Here is a 17,783-nt window from a genome sequence, read left to right as displayed (position 1 = left end):
CTGAATTTAAAGAGAACGTGGAAATAGATTGGGCATCACACTTCATATGGTTCCATATGGTGAACAAGAAACTTAAATACAAGTTGGTTTCCAATATGTTTCTTGCAATTTGATTTCGATCTCTGTTTTAAATCTTTTTTATTAGATAATTATTATATTAAAAAATAAAATAATATCTAATTATAAAATAGTTAAAGTAGATTTAAGTTGTATCTATGACTGCAAGCGGAGTGTAGTGTACGTGGCTGATACACGTCCTCTTCCTCCATCCTTCTCCACGTTTAGCCACGTGTCAATTCTTTTTTAATTTTTATGACAAGGCAAGAGAAGTTCCGCTTCAGATCGAAGCTGAGGAATTCTCAATGGCTTTATCTCATAGTTTAAGCTTTCCAACAAGAACAACAACTACTTGCATTTCTCCCAAAACCCAATTCGCTTTCCTCATCAAATCTAAACGTCTTGTTCCAAAACAACACAGAACAGCTTCCTTCTCACTCCGCGCCATGGGTGCTTCTTCTAGTTCTTCCTCCCGGAAATCAGACAACGTTCAAGGTCTCTCTCTGTAACTATGTCAATATTCTTTTTCGTTTTAATTTTTCTATTAAATTTGTGTTTCGGTAGTGATCCAGTTGGTCAATTTTATTTTATTTAGTAAAGGCATGGCTTTTATTATTATCATTTTTTTTGGTGCAGAGGCGGGGAGGGTTGATTACGCTTCTTTAAGTGATGATGAATGGAAAAAAGCGGCTCACGCAGGAGCAGTTTTACATAACGCGACAGAAAGGGACTGAGAGGGCTTTTTCTGGGTATTGAATTTTGTGATTCATTTTTAAATTGAACTGTATTTCTTTCACTGGGTAAGTAGTTGTTTCATTTCTTTTAGGAGTTTTCAAGGCTTCCTCTTGTATTGCGACGGGGATTACCTCGATCATGAATTACCATTCAGATATAAATTTTGAAAATCCTAACAAATATGAAATTACAATGTCGAAATCGGTCATGTATATCTGTGGAATTATCATGGAAATACTGAAATTCTTTATTGATTCTAGTGGTTCAATCCTCTGGGACTGGAGTTGTTGACTTATAAATCACTTCCATATATTGTAAGTTTTTTAGGTAGGCTAATTTGCCAATGTTTTTTTCTGTAGCACTTTGGGTCAGTTGCCTATTTTTTATTGTTTTTCACTTGTAAAATGTCTAGGCTTAGGATTGGATCAAACTATAGACTTAATTTCGACCCAACTCATTCTCAAATTCTTCAGCATTCAGCAAGAACTTGTAATTGTAACTTTGAGCAAAGTGCCAGACAAGATCATACTGTTGACCAAATGCTTTTCCTTGTGCGAGTCCTGTTTCAGTAAGAATTTGATGAGTCAATCCGTGTTCATGTCTTGCTTTTACTGCTGTACCAGGAGTTACTGCATGTATTAGTTAACATAAAGCAGATAGTGGAACTTTTTTATCTTTTTTTTTTGAATCTTTTTCAAGGCTCAATAGATAATTTGATAAGTCAATGATTTTTTATTGTGTCACCAAATACGAATAACCAAGACGTTAACTAATCAGTTACCGTTAATGGATCAGATTTTACTATATTTTCTTCTATAGTTCCTCAAGTATTTGTATTCATCTAATGGTGTATTTGAGCTGATATGCTTTTTCTTCATGTTCAGGGAATATTGGAACACCAAAACCCCTGGAACTTACCATTGCATATGTTGTGATACACCTCTATTTGAGTAACTATTCTTACTTTTATTAGTATTTTTCTTGAGAAATCTGTATCGTACAGTTTCAAAAATTATTATCAACATGCATGCTTCTTCTAGATCATCAACCAAATTTGATAGTGGTACTGGATGGCCATCATATTACCAGCCAGTAGGAAACAATGTGAAGGCAAAGTTAGATCTATCAATTATTTTTATGCCTCGCCAGGAAGTTCTCTGTGCTGCCTGTGATGCTCATCTTGGCCATGTATTTGATGATGGCCCACCTCCCACTGGAAAGCGCTATTGTATCAATAGGTAAATACTTCTTACCAAGTCCTGCCCCTTTGCCTGCCATATATGCATCTCTATAATTATTGTCACAAATGTACTAATTTTGCAGTGCTGTGCTAAAACTGAAACCAAAGTAGGAAACACTAAAAGCATGAACACCAGAAAGATTCCAGCTTGTGTCCTGGTCTACAGATGTATTTGTAGATATTGCTCAAAAGGAATGTGTGTGTGTGCTGTAGCTTGTATAAATGATGGCATCAGTATTAATCCAGTTAATATGCAGCTGTATACAAAAGAATTCTGATAGACTAATTACGGAGTGTTTATTAATTTATGCGCTATTCTATCGAATTGTTTCCCGGAGAAACAACTCAATGAGAAATTTCCATTTTTTTGCTGACACTACATCGATTTAGTACATCATATTTGTTCTTTAGATACAAGAAAACTTGTGGAATATCATGTTGCTAGTAGGCGAGCTCAGGGGAATTTAAACCTGTGACATCTTGCATGTTTAAATTCCCCTGATTTTGTCTAGATTTTGACAATTTGGCAATAAAGTTAAATCGATGACTCAAGGTTAAATGTAAGAGTTTTAATAATTCTTTCCATTTCTTTGAGAAGATCAAGTTCTTTTATCTCAGTTTTCATCTCCTTCTATCTGCCCTTAAATTTCAAGACCTTTTCCAAATACATTTGAGTAAATGATAACGCATCAGTTTTTTGTGCTGTTTGTATATAATTGCTTCAGAAAATCACACAAGCTATTTGCAGGAAATAAATTCATTAAACTCTTCTAAGAAAAAAAAAAACTATTCAAGCAGAGACTGAATTAAACAAAAGCAAAATTTAATTTGTGCCTCATCCTATAACTGGGATTATTTATTCCAGTAACCATATTCTATGTTCATTATTCTTCATCCTACTAAACCGTAATTATCACTACGCCTGAAAATACTTGCTGTTAATTCCAGCTCTATACAAATGTAACTCGTCTGATTCTAATGTTATGGTGAAGTCCATGCATTTAGGCATGAAAAGAACATCTCCTTCTTCAACCATTTGCTCTTCTGATATTGTTGCACCAATTGTGCCATTCCCACCACTTACGAACAGTAATAGAGATGGTCCTGGCACACAGGGAAACACTACTGATACTGCATCCGGAAGAATGCAACGATCCACTTCAAATTCTTCGCATGGTGCGAGGTACCTTGTTGTGTATTGATTCAATGAGAGCCCTTTCAGAATTTCAGGAAAACCTTGCAATACAAATACCATAAACAATTTACTAAGGATTCAAAAACTAGGCAAATTTGTTTATGTTAAAAGTTATTCACCTGTTGATGATTTAGCATAGAGAGTAGTGTTTGGATATCCCGGTGTTTAGAGGGAAGGCTGGCGCGAACAGCATTGTCAGATGTTGCCATACACTCTATGCATTCACCATAGATATAGGCATAAGGTTCATTTGCCCCTATGCACAATGCTTTGCCGCGATTCAGCTTCACATAGTTCAGAAAAAATGCTGCTATATTGACTCTCTAGTCTCAGCACCAATTTTTCTTTATCTGTCAATTTTGTATTCAATGAACCACATCACAACATTGTAAAAGAGTCAGCATGTGGAATTTCACAATGCATACAAAAAATTATATACTAGAGACATGATTTTGAAGCTACCTTCTTTTCCAAATTCGATCTCCATTTAAGTTTAGACAAAATCTGAGAAATTCTATCTTTACTTGACAGCAGAATTTTTCTTGCATGCATGTCTTGGGAAAATTTTTTAGTTTGATTTAAGTTTTATATTTTAGCATTGAAATCCGGTTGTTAGCTTCCCTGCAAAGTGTTGAAAGCTGAATCCTCTAGTAATTATGCCGCCTCATAGCTTTTTATGTTAAGCAAGAGTTGTGCAAGTCTTTGGTGAGTGTAATTTAAGAAAGTTAGGAGAAAATGTTTAAAAAAAAAAAGGGAGAAATTGTTAATTTATCAAGTTGCAAAAATGGAATTTGAGTCGGTTTCATAAGAGGACTAAAGTGAAATCAAGGATAAGTTTGGGGGCTTATAAGTAATTGAAAAAAAAAAGAAAAGTATAGAAAGTAGGGATGACAATTTGGACTCGACTTTAGGGGCTCCGACCCTCCTCGACCCTATCGGGGAGGGGATTCCCTAATAATAACGGAGAAAGGGGCGAGGATGGAGACAAAAAAAATCCCCGTAATCGGGGACGGGTCGGGGACGCATATGTTCTCGCCCCGCCCCGCCCCTCCCCTCCCCTCCCCTCCCTGCCCCATCCCCACCCCACCCCACCTTCTAAATCTAATATATTAATATAATAATTTTTAAACTATTAAGTTCTAGAAATTTTTACATTATGATTTATTAAAACTAAAACTTTAATTTTACTAATTTTTGAATTATCAATTATCAGTTTTTACTAATTTCTGAACTATTAATCTAATATATTAAAAAAAAAACCCTAGAATCTCATTATCATAAAATGCAAATGCACCAAATTAATTCTATTTCAACTTCAAAACTTAGTTAGTCAATCCATCAGGTTTTACAAAAAAAAAAAACAAATTATAAATTTGATAAAATCAATTAAAGTGAATGAAAAGTGTTAAATTTAATGTTATTATAAAATTACCTTAAATCACATACATGAAGAGCTACTAATGAAGAGATTGATTATTGCATATTGTTAGATTTTATGAAAACTTTGTATTTGAACTAAAATAACAATGAATATTTTGTAGCTCTTGTAGCAAGTGATATTTTGGGAGAATATGATTTATTTTATTTATTGAAATACATAAAAGAATGAAAATTTATATTTACGGGTATGGGGAGGGGATTTTTCCCCGCGGGGACGGGCGAGGATGGGGACGGGATTTTTCCCCACGGGGAGGGGACGGGGATTCTTTTTTATCCCCGTAACGGGGACGGGGCGGGGACAGGGATTGATATCCCCTCCCCGCCCCTCCCCATTGCCATCCTTGATAGAAAGGCTAGTTTCATCCCAAATTACACAAAATTTCACTCAACGGTCTATTGACTTTTGAGGGAAATAAAGAAATTGAAGGCATATTCTTGCAATTTAATATTGGAGATAAGTAGACCTCCTAATAATTTCACGAAATTTTCTAAGTTGGGACCAAGTTTATAACCTTCATTTTGATAATGTTAGTGGAAATTAAATAATTTTAGGATCATGAAAAACATATCCAGATTCGATATTATTGTACTTTGATAATGATTGTGATCCAGTGTTCCAATTATCAATCCACAACAAAATTTGCTTTATTATTTTTCTGTATTCTGTGATAATTTTACAAAGAAGAAGTAGCAGAATACAGAACATAATTTTGAGAGTTCTTAAAAAAAAACATTAGAAGTTACATAACTTCTTAATTAATATGAGAGACAATTGGGAATTCAAACTTTGAACTCCAACTACAATTAACCTCTATAATTGTCAAGAGTAGTAAAGTCATTTTCTTTGCAACGATTAATTAATAATATGTTTTAATCCCAATGGATCGGGTCAATTCATCATGGGTGGACCATATTTAATATCTCTCACTCACACATGATGAGTGATCCAAAAAAAAAACTATTCTATAGAAATCTTACAAAATAGAGCAATTCATGCTAACAAATGTGTCATGTGTCTTGTGAGCAATCTACACTTGAAAGTTAATTTACTATGCATTCATTAGGAATAACATAATCATTTCAATTCAAATAAAATAATAAGCGTTAGTCTAATAGCACCCCAGACTTATTTGATAACATTAGCTTTATTTAATCTTTCATTTGTTATTGTGTTATATTTTTATGTATCCATGATCAAGTTCAATCTTCCGTATGAGTAACATGATCAGCTGGCCAATGTACACATGTAATATATATAAGTCTTCCTCTTTTATTAGAAATTCTTAATTTAAACATAGATGTTTTTCTAATCATGTTTCATAGATCGAATCGTGTGTGACCATAGGTGTCAAGCTAAGATAATAATACTAAGAGTAAACATTAAATAACAACAAAGAGTCAAAGGGTACCAATACGAGATAATCCTCATAAAGTCTCACACAGTGAGGAGCAGAGATTCATCTTTTCATTACTTCAAATGGTCGTCTTACTTATACATAAATGGTATGAATCATGTGCTACAATGTGTATCTATTCAAAATGTCATTACCAACATTGTACAAATCTTAGTTCAGTCGCTATATTCAGGGTCTAATTTGACTTTAATCATCTCTCCAATCCTGCAAGTGTCACTATATATTAAGAACTCCCATATAACATTCATAAGTTATTTGGATATGAGAAATCCAAATCGGTCATTGCAAAAATTCATCTATTCATGACCTTATTTTGCTTAATTATCAAGTCGACATATCTAATAATAATTCGTTTATTGTGTAACTCTCATCTTCTAAGTGCATTTTCTTAATGTTATCAATCTTAAGAAATATGTCTCATCTTTGCAAGCTTTTCTTAGCCTCAAAGGCGATTGCTTGTATGAATAAGCCAATCTCAAACTTGCATGAAATTATATCTTGTTGAACTTTCAAAAATAATGTGTATATTGATAAACACCAAGAAATCAAGCGTGTGAATAATAAAATAAGTTTAAATTCTTCAGTTTTTTAACGTTGTGTTACAAGTACAATATATACTTAACAATTTATTTATCATATTTTACGCAAACCAAAAGATTTAAAATGTGCAAGATATACATCTCTTGGAATCGGTTTGATTAAAGGATCAATAACCATATTATATGTAAAAATATATTGTACAATCATTTCTTTCTTCAAAATGATGTCTTTGACAAAGTTATATCTAGTGTTGATATGTTTGGTTTTATTATAGAATTTGGGATCTTTTGTGACAGTTATTGTAGTTTGATTATCACAATGTATAACTATTGGACCAATCGCTTCGTCTTGTACACCTAAATTCTCAAAAAATCTTTTTAACTAAACAACCTCTTGCACAGTTGTAGAACATGCTAAAAATTTTGCTTTTATTATGGATAAGGCTATGCATGCTTGTTTCTTACTGCTCTAAGACATGTTGCCTTTTAGAGTAAAAAAACATAATAAAAAGTTGATTTGTGTTGGTCCAAATCACCACCCCAGTCAACATCACAAATATTAACCACAATGTCTTTTAGATATCTCAATATCCTCTTGACAACCTTTTAGTGTTTCCTTCTTGGATTCAATTGATATCGTCTAATCAACCCAACAACGAAACAAATATTGGGGTGAGTACATATCATTGCATATATGAGACTTCTAGCCACATTTGAATAAAATACTAAGGACATTTCATTTCTTTCATTTTGAGTCTTTGGACACAAATCTTACCTCAATAAATCGTCTTTTGACACGTGGTTATCTATGGGTTTGCAATTTGCTATGTTAAATCGTTCTAAAATCTTTTGGATATAACACTCTTGTGATAGAGTCAAAAGTTTCTTAGAACGATCCTTTTTTATTTTAATACCCAAAATATAATATGCTTCATGTCAAAATTTGTAGATAACCAATTTTTAATAATTATCACATACTTCAAATAACTCCCAACTATCAGTACATCATCTACATAAAGAGATTGAATTACAAACTTATTATTAGACCTTTTCATATAGACATAGTGGTTTTGTTCTAACATTTTAAAAGTATAAGACAATATAACCTTATAGAATTTTAAGTACCATTGTTTTGATGACTATTTTGGGCCATATATCAATCTTTGGAGCTTGTATACTTTGCGCTTTTGGCCTTTTACCAAGAAACTTACATGTTGATCCATGTAGATCTCTTCGTCAAGTTCTTCATAGAGAAAAGTTGTCTTGACGTCCATTTGATGCAATTTTAAATCTAAATGTGCTACTATAGCTAGAATAACACAGATTGAAGTGAATCTCACAACAGGTGAAAATGTTTCCTTCTACTCTATACTTTCTTGTCGGGTATAGTCTTTCACCCCAAAATGAGCTTTGTATTTATTTATTGAGCCATCTACCTTATATTTAATTTTGAGAATCCATTTTTTCTTAATGGGTTTTTGACCTAACAGTCAGTCCACCAAACTCCATACTGGGTTAATTTTAATGGATTTCATTTATTTCTTTATGCTACTTGTCATCTTTCCTTATCAAAGGATGATAACGCTTTTTTGATATTTTTAGGCTTTTCGTCTTTAGGAGGAGCAATTATGAAAACTTTATTTTCAATTCCAAAACACTACTTAGGGATTTTAGGACGTTCACTCCTACATAGTTGCGAATATGTGCTTCCACTATCTGAAATGGGTTGGAACTCAATCTCATTGTTTCTATTATCTGGAACAAGTAAAAACATTATCTCTTGTGACACAATTGATAGTCGTTGAGATGTACCTTTTCCACATTCCTTTTTGGTCTTATGCAGAAGAAGACTTTTATCAATATCACCATTTTTAGGAAAGTCGTCTTCTATAAATATCACATCTCTAGATTCTATTTCAGTAAAGTTCTCCCCTACGAACACGTATCCTTTGGAGTCTTCTGGGTATCTTAGAAAGATATATTTCTTGCCTCTTGGTCCTGATTTTTTGAATTTATAAAATATGTCATGGATGTATACAGTAGACCCCCAGGGTCGCATTATATTCATGTCAGGATTTCTACCTATCCATAACTCATAAAAAGTGGAAGTTACTAACTTAGTAGGCTATTGGTTAAGTGTATAAGTCACAGTCAAAAGTGGATCTCACTAAAACAAAACTAAAAGATTTGTTTGCAGCATCATAGACCTAACCATTTCTAATAAAGTTTGATTTCGTCTCTTTGCTATATCGTTTTGTTATGGGGTTCTTGAAATTGTTAGTTCTCGCACAATACCTTTTTCACTACATAATTCCTTAAATTCAATAGATAAATATTCATGGTCTCGATCAGTTTTCAAGGCTTTTATTCTTTTGTCAAACTGATTCTCAACCTTATTTATATAATGTCTAAAACAATTTATTGCTTCTGACTTATGAGAGATCAAATAGACATAACCAAAAAGTGAATAATCATTTATGAAAGTGATGAAATAGAATGCTCATTTCTAGTTCTGACATTCATAGGACTACAAATATCTAAGTGTACAAGTTGCAGAGGAATCTCAACTCTAATAGCTTTGTAAAAATGTTTTCTAGTAGTTTTTTCTATTAAGCAATGCTCGCAAACAGACAGATCTAATTTCGTGATAGGTCATAATAAACGTTCATGGACCAGTCTGTTCATTATTTCTTGGCCAATGTGCCTAATCTAGTATGTCATTTATTTGCATCAATATCCAGACTATTAAGAGTTATTAATAGTGAAAAACTAATAAAATTATCATAATTACATAATAAGGTGTTTAGCAGCATAAAACCTTTAGATAGAAATCTGGATCCATAAAATACAATATTATAATAAATTTTAACTAAGTTCTGAGAAAATGTTAAACTATATCCTAGTTTTAATAGAATAGTTATAAAGACTAAATTTTTATCGAATTTTTGAAGTATACAGGATATTATGTAGGTATGAGGTTTGACCACCACACAAAACCAATTTACATGTGCTCATTTCTTTAACTTCTAATTTAGTATTTGATGCGAACCTTAACGATTTGATGCAAGACCCAACGCCCAAGAAGATATTTTTTCTAAGACTGAATCGGTTTCATCATTGAATGACCCTTGACCTGAATCGATATGAAATCGAATGAACCTTGGAATCATAATGGTGAACGCCACAAAACCAAAGCTTGATAAGTTCAAAGGTTTGATAGTTCAAGAGTAAGCAAAATTATATAAGTTGGCCAAAAGAACCATTCTTCATGAAAATGTGACTTTATATAGTACAATGCCAACTTAACCCTAAACTATCCATGACCCAATGGACTTCCAAGCTTTCCAAGCCCATTACCTAAATAACTACCCAAAACACTAATTAAATTAAAAGAAAATATGTCAATTGGGCTCAATAAAGTCTAGCCTAATCACAAACAAGATTAAAATCATAAAAACTAAAAACTGTATAATACAGACTGAAACAGATTTAATTGGGACTCCAAATTGAGTAGAGCTCAAAACAAGCTTCGAGTTGATATATTACAAACCCCGTAACTCCTCCCAGATCAAAAGTTATGACTATTTAAAATCGTTGCACATAAGTTTGGGCTTGAATCAAGTTGACTTCTCGGTTAGCTCCTTCAAGCATCCAATCGTCCTTGAGTGAGCTGGTTTTAGTCTTTAAGCCCTCCACGAGCCCAACTAAGGCCTATTGCATCTTCTTAGCTCTACTCTTCATAATTGGCCCAATCGAAATGTGTAGCGGATCTTTTTGATGGCTCGATACTTCTATGATGCCTCCATCATTCCCTCCTTCTTGAGAAGGATTTGTTCTCAAATCTACATCATCAAAAGGAGATAGGTCAGAAATATTAAAAGTAGTACTTATATTATACTCACTTGGAAGATCCAATCGTAGGCATTATCGTTGATCTGTACGAGTACTTGAAATGGACAATCACCCCTCGGATGTAACTTTGATTTACATTAGGATGGAAATTGTTCCTTTCGCATCATACTCTAGCTCCAATACCTATACCTGAAGCATCATACTCAAGCTCAAATGGTTTAGAAAAATTAGGTAAAGTGAGTAAAGGTGCATAACTTAACTTATCCTTAATTAATGCAAATGCACGCTCTTGTTTCTTATCCCACCTAAATCCTACATTTTTTTTAATAACTTCAGTTAGTGGTGTCGCTAGTGTACTAAAGTCTCATACAAATCTCCTATAAAAACTAGCTAAATAATGGAAACTTCTTGCCTCGATCACAGAAGTAGGTGTTGGCCAATCTCAAATAGCCTTAACCTTCTCCTCATTTACCTTAATACCCTTAGATGAAACTACAAATCCTAGGAACACAACTTGGTCAGTGCAAAAGGAACATTTCTTAAGATTACTAAATAACCTTTCTTTCTTAAGCACTAGCAAAACATCACACACGTGTCCTATATGCTAATCTAAACTACGACTATAAATGAGAATATCATCAAAATAGATGACTATAAACTTGCCTATAAATGCACATAAGACATGGTTCATTAGTCTCATAAACGTACTAGGTGTATTAGTAAGCCCAAATGACATTACCAACCATTCATATAGTTTATGCTTGGTTTTAAATATAGTTTTCCATTCATCGCCCTCTTTCATCCTAATTTAATGATACCCACTTTTCAAATCAATTTTTGAAAAGATATATGATCTATGTAACTCATCAAACATATCATCTAACCTAGATATGGGATAACGATACTTTATAGTGATTTTGTTGATGGCTTGATAGTCAACGCACATTCTCCATGTCCTATCTTTCTTAGGCACTAGAGTCACTAGTATGGCATACGGACTCATGCTCTCTCTCATGTATCCATTCTTCATCAATTCCTTCACTTGTCTTCGAAGCTCCTTTGTCTCCTCATAATTACTTCTACAGGTTGGTTTGTTGGGTATCACTACTCTAGGTATAAAGTCGATCTAGTGCTCGATCCCAGTAATTGGAAGTAGTCCATCAAGAATCTTCTTAGGGAATACATCTTCAAACTCTTGCAAAAGAGAAACAAAAACACTAGGAAGAGAATGGTCAGTTTTAGTGAAAAATAAAAAGCTTTCCTTGTAAACTAACAATAATGGATATTGTTTAGTCACAAGGGTAGTCCTTACATCACTCATCTTCCTATAAAAACTCTCTTTTTTTCGTTCTTTGTTTTCTCTCTTGTTTTTTCTCTCATGGTCGAATTACTTACCCTCATTTTCCTCTCTCCTCTTTTTGACCTTACTTTTTCTTCGCTCATCCTTATTCACATTATCTCTATTTTTTTTTCACTCTCACTTTCTTTTCTCTCTTCACTCATCTTTCTTCTCTTCATTTGATCCTTATAAACCTGCTTTGGTGACAATGGTACAAGTGCGATGAGTTTGTTATTCATCATGAAAGAATACCTATTCTTGAATCCTTTGTGTGTTACCTTTCTATCATATTGTCATGATCTCCCTAACAAGATATGTCTAGCATGTATGGGTACTACATCACACAACACCTCATCTTGATAGCTACCCACAGATAAGGCTACCACCACTTGTTTATTCACCCTAATTTCTCCACAGTCATTCAACCACTGAAGCTTATAAGGTTTAGGGTATTTGGTTGTGGGTAAATTAAGTTTTTCTATAAGTTCAGTACTAGCTACGTTCGTGTAACTACCCTCATCTATAATTAAAGTACGCACCTTACCCTTCATATGATATCTAGTATGGAAAATATTCTCTTCCTTATATTGCAAACTCAAAGCTCTCTTAGACACTAATGCCTCACCTTTTATTGCATACTCTAACTCTACATCATTAGTATCCTTTAATGGTGACATACACTCATCACTAGATTCTTCCTCTGTCTCATATTCACTATATTTTCTTAACACCATGGTTCTTTTGTTAGGACATTGGAAAACTATGTGACCCATACCTAAACACTTAAAACATTTTATCTCACTGTTTCTCCTTGATGATTCTAGTTTGATACTAGGCTTCTCTCAACTAGACTTTTCTCCCTTAGGTTTAGAGTATTCAGTTTTTGGCTTAAAAGGTGGTTTATCATCTCTCTTTGACACACAGCTTCAAAGAACTATAATAGAAGACTACATCCCTTTTACCCTTTTGTTGTAGTTGTCTCTCAACCTTCATTGCCATATAGACCAAATCCACTAACTCTACATAATGTTGGAGCTCTACCAAATTGGTTGTTTCCCTATTTAACCTATTTAAAAACCTAGCCATAGTGGTTTCCCTATCTTCCTATACATTAGCCCTAATCATAACTATCTCTATCTCTTTGTGATAGTCTTCCACACTCTTAGTCCCTTGCCTAAGCCCCTGTAACTTCTGAAGTAAATCCCTGTGATAGTAACTAGGAACAAAACGCTACCTCATTACACTTTTCATATCATCCCAAGTATCTATAGGTCCTAACAAATACTAGTATAATCAATGAATTCTACAACAACCAATTTCACATTTTTCTCTTTAGAATACCTATGTATGTCAAAAACCTGATCTACCTTTCGTTCCCAATCTAGGCATCCCTTAAGATCGTTTCTACCTTGAAAAGGTGGAATTTTCATCTTAATACTACTGAAGTTACTATCACTCTTCCTCTTCTCTCTATACATACTGTTTCTATGACTGGGATGTCCGCCTTTACTCCTTATATTATTCAGCCTATCACTTATTTCATCATTCTCACTGTCGGTGACTATCCTATCCTCATCCCTCATCGTTGGTGTTTTTCTCCTACCCTTAGTTATACTAATTCCCTTTCTATCACTCTGTTGCTGCTCTAATCTGTCCAACCAATCATTAACACTCCTCATTACATTAAAAAGTCGCTCAAACTATTGTTGGATTGCTTGCATTGTAAAAGCCTCGGTTTTACTTGAACTTCTATAACACTAGGGTTTTTTGATTCCATCATGTTATAATTTCAGAAAACAAATGTGTCTGTAAATAATAATCCTCACACAACTTTTCATATGTTTACATTTGCGCTCGTGTTTGCACTCTAATGTTCTCACATACTCTATAATCTGGAATTTTTTTTTTTATAAGAACAAATCAAAACTGTACTTTTGACAAACGACCACCAATCAACCTAGGGTATGTTATGATTACCTACTATTAAAAAAAAAAGCTAAGATTAAAAAATAAGGAGAATTTTCAGAATAAAAAAAAAATGAACACAACTACAAAAATGAATAATCAAAGGAAAGAAAATTTAAAAGAGATAACAAGAATAAAGGAAATCAAAGTCAAAAAAGGTAAGTGTGCCAACTTTCTCCGTGATCTGTCCCTTCTTTTTTTACATTTGTTTTCCTTTTTTTTGCTATTTTTTTACTGCTTTTTTTCTTTTGTTTTTTTTTTTACTTGGCTGAAATAAGAAAAGAAAGAAAAAAAATTAAATTCCTTAGATCTCACAAAATTCTCTCTTAAGAAATTCAAAGCAATTAAGGAAATAATCAAGGTCTAATCTCCCAATTTAGGAGTACCAAAATTTTCAAGGAAAATTTAAGATTTTAAGGACAATTAAGAACTCAATCTCCCAATTTAGGCAATTACGAGGTTTTTTTCCCTAAAGGTTAAAGGAAACAAAGACAATCCTCATCCAAGATTATTCTCCCCAATTTCAGAATTCCCAAGTTCAAAGGGTTTTATTTTTTCGTTTTATCTTTTTTTTTTTTAACAAGAATCTTTCAAGGGTTTGATGAATTCAACAATAATTTTAATCAAGACCTACCCTTCAATTTCGGAAATAATAAGATGTTCCCCAAGAATTCAAGAAAAACCACACAACTAACCAAAATTCACTCCTACAGGTTTGTTTGAATCCAGATCAAAGGATCACTCTACCCCTAACTTAAATTAATTTCAGCCTTAAACAAGTTTTTTTTCTTTTTTTTCATTTTTTTTTAGATCAATCAAGAAGACAAATTAGACACTCATACAACTAGAATTCGACTACACTAGGGTTCAATAAGAAATCAAGAATTTCACAAGCAAAAAGACACCAAAACGTTAGACCATAAAGCAAGGAAATAAAGAACTAAGTCTCACAAAGAAAACGAAATCAAGAACACACTTGAAGATTTTTAAGATGCATGACTATTCAAGAAAAAGAAACCCCAAATCACAAACACAAAAAAAGATAGATACAGAACCTAATTCGATTCAGCTCTGATACCAACTAACGTGAACCTTGATGATTTGATGCAAGACCCAATGCCCAAGAAGATATTTTTCCCAAGACTGAATTAGTTTCATCACTGAATGACCTTTGATCCCAATCGATATAGAATCATAATGGTGGACGCCACAAGACCAAAGCTTGATAAGTTCAAAGGTTTGAAAGTTCAAGAGTAAGCAAAATTATGTAAGTCGGCCAAAAGATCCATTCATCATGAAAATGTGAGTTTATATAGTACAATGCCAACTTAACCCTAAACTACCCATGACCCAATGGACTTTCAAACTTCCTAAGCCTATTACCTAAATAACTATCCAAAACACTAATTAAATTAAAAGAAAATATGTCAATTGGGCTCAATAAAGTCTAGTCTGGTAAAAAACAAGATTAAAATCATAAAAATAAAAAACCCTAAATTTGGATAAACTAAAATTGTGTAATATAGACTAAAATATATTTAATTGGGCCTTCAAATTGGGTGCAACTAGCAAAGCTAGTTATTGTTATAGATCTTGAAATGAGCTTCACATTGATATATTACAGGCCTTATAACTTGAGAAAACCATTAATTGCTACTATTTTGATTTATAATTCCCTTATGTTGTGTGGAAATTTGATTTAATCTAATGGAATTACTTATCTTTTTGCATTTAGGAAGCTTTGAGCAATTTTGAAATAAGTTGGGCCAAAAAGAGGAAAAACTGGAGCAGATATATTAAACTGGAAATTTCGTAATGCAGACTAGGCGTGGGCACGTGAAAGATGAGAGCAGAATCCGGAAAGCAGATCTGAACGTCCAGATCTGTTGCAAGAGTCCATAAAATATTAAGATTTGCTTCCAAGGAAAGGGATAATCACCAGCTGGAAAAGAGGATTAATTGAGCTAGATAAGAAAGGAGATTTTAGGAAGAAGGATATATATTAAAGATACATATCTTTTCCTTTCTTTTTGGGAAGATATGTATCACTTTGCTTGATTGGATTAGGAGATTAGTTCCAATTTCCAGATTTTTAGTAGGAAGAAAATATATATACTCTTATTTTTTATTTGAGAATGAAAAACGATTGTAATTAGAGAATTAGAGAGCAAAACATGTTCTACAGTGGCTGAGTAATTTATCTTGGTTGAAGGGATCTGAAACCATGGAACTACAATGATTGTGAGATTTATTTTGTTCTTTAATGCATCTTTTTGATTATTTGAGTATTGATTATTTTTCTGAATTATTTGTTATTGATTGTGTTGGTTGATTTCTAAGGCGCGCGATTAGTTTATCAATTAATATAATCTATTGCTAGTTTAGGTGCTGAATCCGTAATTGTTCAATCCATCTAATCGAAGTGGCAACTAAGTTTATCGTTTGCTGCGTCAGAAGCGATAATCCTAGGGAAATAATCAACTAGATTAAATGCAACGTCGTACGTTTGTGTTGTCTTGCTTCGTTGGTCTTTCTAATTCGTAATGCTATTGTTTAATTAAATTCGAGATCGTATCCGAATTATTAATCAATAAGAGTTAATTGGAATACATGTTTTTGGTTAACTAATCGTAAGAAAGGACAAGTTAATTTAATACCACAACGAATATTTGAATAATCAATTTGATATTTTGTTTCGATGATCAATCGTGGTTCCAATGGTGGATGTGACCGAAGACCAAGGTTTGTTAAATCGATTTATTCCTTTTAGATTATTTTACTGAATTTTTAATTAGTGTTATTCATTATAATTTGCATTCACTTCAAAACCCCCCTTTTTATTTATTTGTTTCGATTTATTCGTGACGACATACTAATCAAAGCTCTTCGAGGGAACGATCCCTACTTTCCTTTACTACATTTTTATTGCAGGAATTTAGGATTTAATTTGGGTGTCAACGACAGCACATACCAAATTTTGGCGCCGTTGTCGGGGAGTTTTTAATTTGTATGTTCGTTACGCGATCTTTGAAACAAGCTAGTTTACAGTTTGATCCAGAAATTGAAAAGACTGCAAAAGGGCTGAGAAAAGAAGCGAAAAGGAGACTGCAAGCATACAAATCTGCTTACGAAACAGAGGAAAACATGGCTGAAAATCAAACTTTAAGAGAGCTTGCTGCTCCAGATTTAAATCAACAACCACACTACATTACTTTTCCGAATTTAGATGTTAATACCACCTTCGAATTAAAATTTGGACTAATTCATCTTTTACCTATTTTTCGTGGCTCTGCAAGTGAAGATCCTCATAAACATTTAAAGGAATTTCATGTGGTGTGCATCGGAATGAAACCGAATGGAGTAACCGAAGAACAAATCAAGATGAGGGCTTTTCCGTTTTCTTTGAAAGATGATGCGCAAGATTGGTTGTATTATCTACCCGCTGGAAGTATCACTACTTGGCATGAGATGAAAAGATTATTTCTGCAAAAATTTTTTCTAGCATCAAGAGCAGCCAGCATAAGAAAAGAAATTTGTAGCATTCGGCAGCAGAGTGGAGAGTCTTTATACGAATATTGGGAGTGCTTTAAAAAACTTTGTGCAATCTGTCCACATCACCAAATTAGTGACCAGCTGCTTATTCAATATTTCTATGAAGGACTTCTATCAAATGAGAGAAATATGATTGATGCAGCGAGTGGTGGAGCATTTGCTGACAAAACACCTGAAGCAACCCGAAATTTAATTGCAAATATGGCGTCAAATTCACAACAATTTGGAAATAGATTAGACCATTCGTCTCGGCGCGTCAATGAGGTAAATGTATCTTCTCTTGAAAGACGACTTGATGATCTAACTACTCTTGTACGTCAAATAGCTGTAGGAAAAACAGAGGCAGCGAAAGTTTATGGAATCTGTTCGGTAGGAGGACATCCAACTGATATGTGCCCAACACTTTAGGAGGACTGCTCTGAACATGCTAATGTAGTGGGCGGATTTTTAGGAC

General features: G+C 33.4%; 1 protein-coding gene and 1 non-coding gene across 2 annotated transcripts; one reads left to right on the top strand and one right to left on the bottom strand.

Annotated features, from left to right (window-relative positions):
* The first annotated feature begins 316 nt into the window (after window positions 1-316).
* Window positions 317-2,411, top strand: LOC123201411 (peptide methionine sulfoxide reductase B1, chloroplastic). Its single transcript, XM_044616903.1, is given in 6 exon segments — window positions 317-552; window positions 694-737; window positions 739-806; window positions 1,677-1,742; window positions 1,833-2,030; window positions 2,116-2,411. Coding segments are annotated over 6 exon segments (594 nt in total). The 5' UTR covers window positions 317-362; the 3' UTR covers window positions 2,144-2,411.
* Window positions 2,412-17,293: 14,882 nt separating this feature from the next.
* On the bottom strand, window positions 17,294-17,400 carry LOC123202509. The gene has a single exon (XR_006498982.1). It is a non-coding gene; the product is annotated as a small nucleolar RNA R71 (small nucleolar RNA).
* Window positions 17,401-17,783: the final 383 nt, after the last annotated feature.

This window comes from Mangifera indica, chromosome 18 (assembly GCF_011075055.1).
Source record: "Mangifera indica cultivar Alphonso chromosome 18, CATAS_Mindica_2.1, whole genome shotgun sequence".
Lineage (NCBI taxonomy): Eukaryota > Viridiplantae > Streptophyta > Magnoliopsida > Sapindales > Anacardiaceae > Mangifera > Mangifera indica.
The sequence above is the reverse complement of the archived record's forward strand: the minus strand, read 5'-3'. Positions and strand labels throughout refer to the sequence as shown.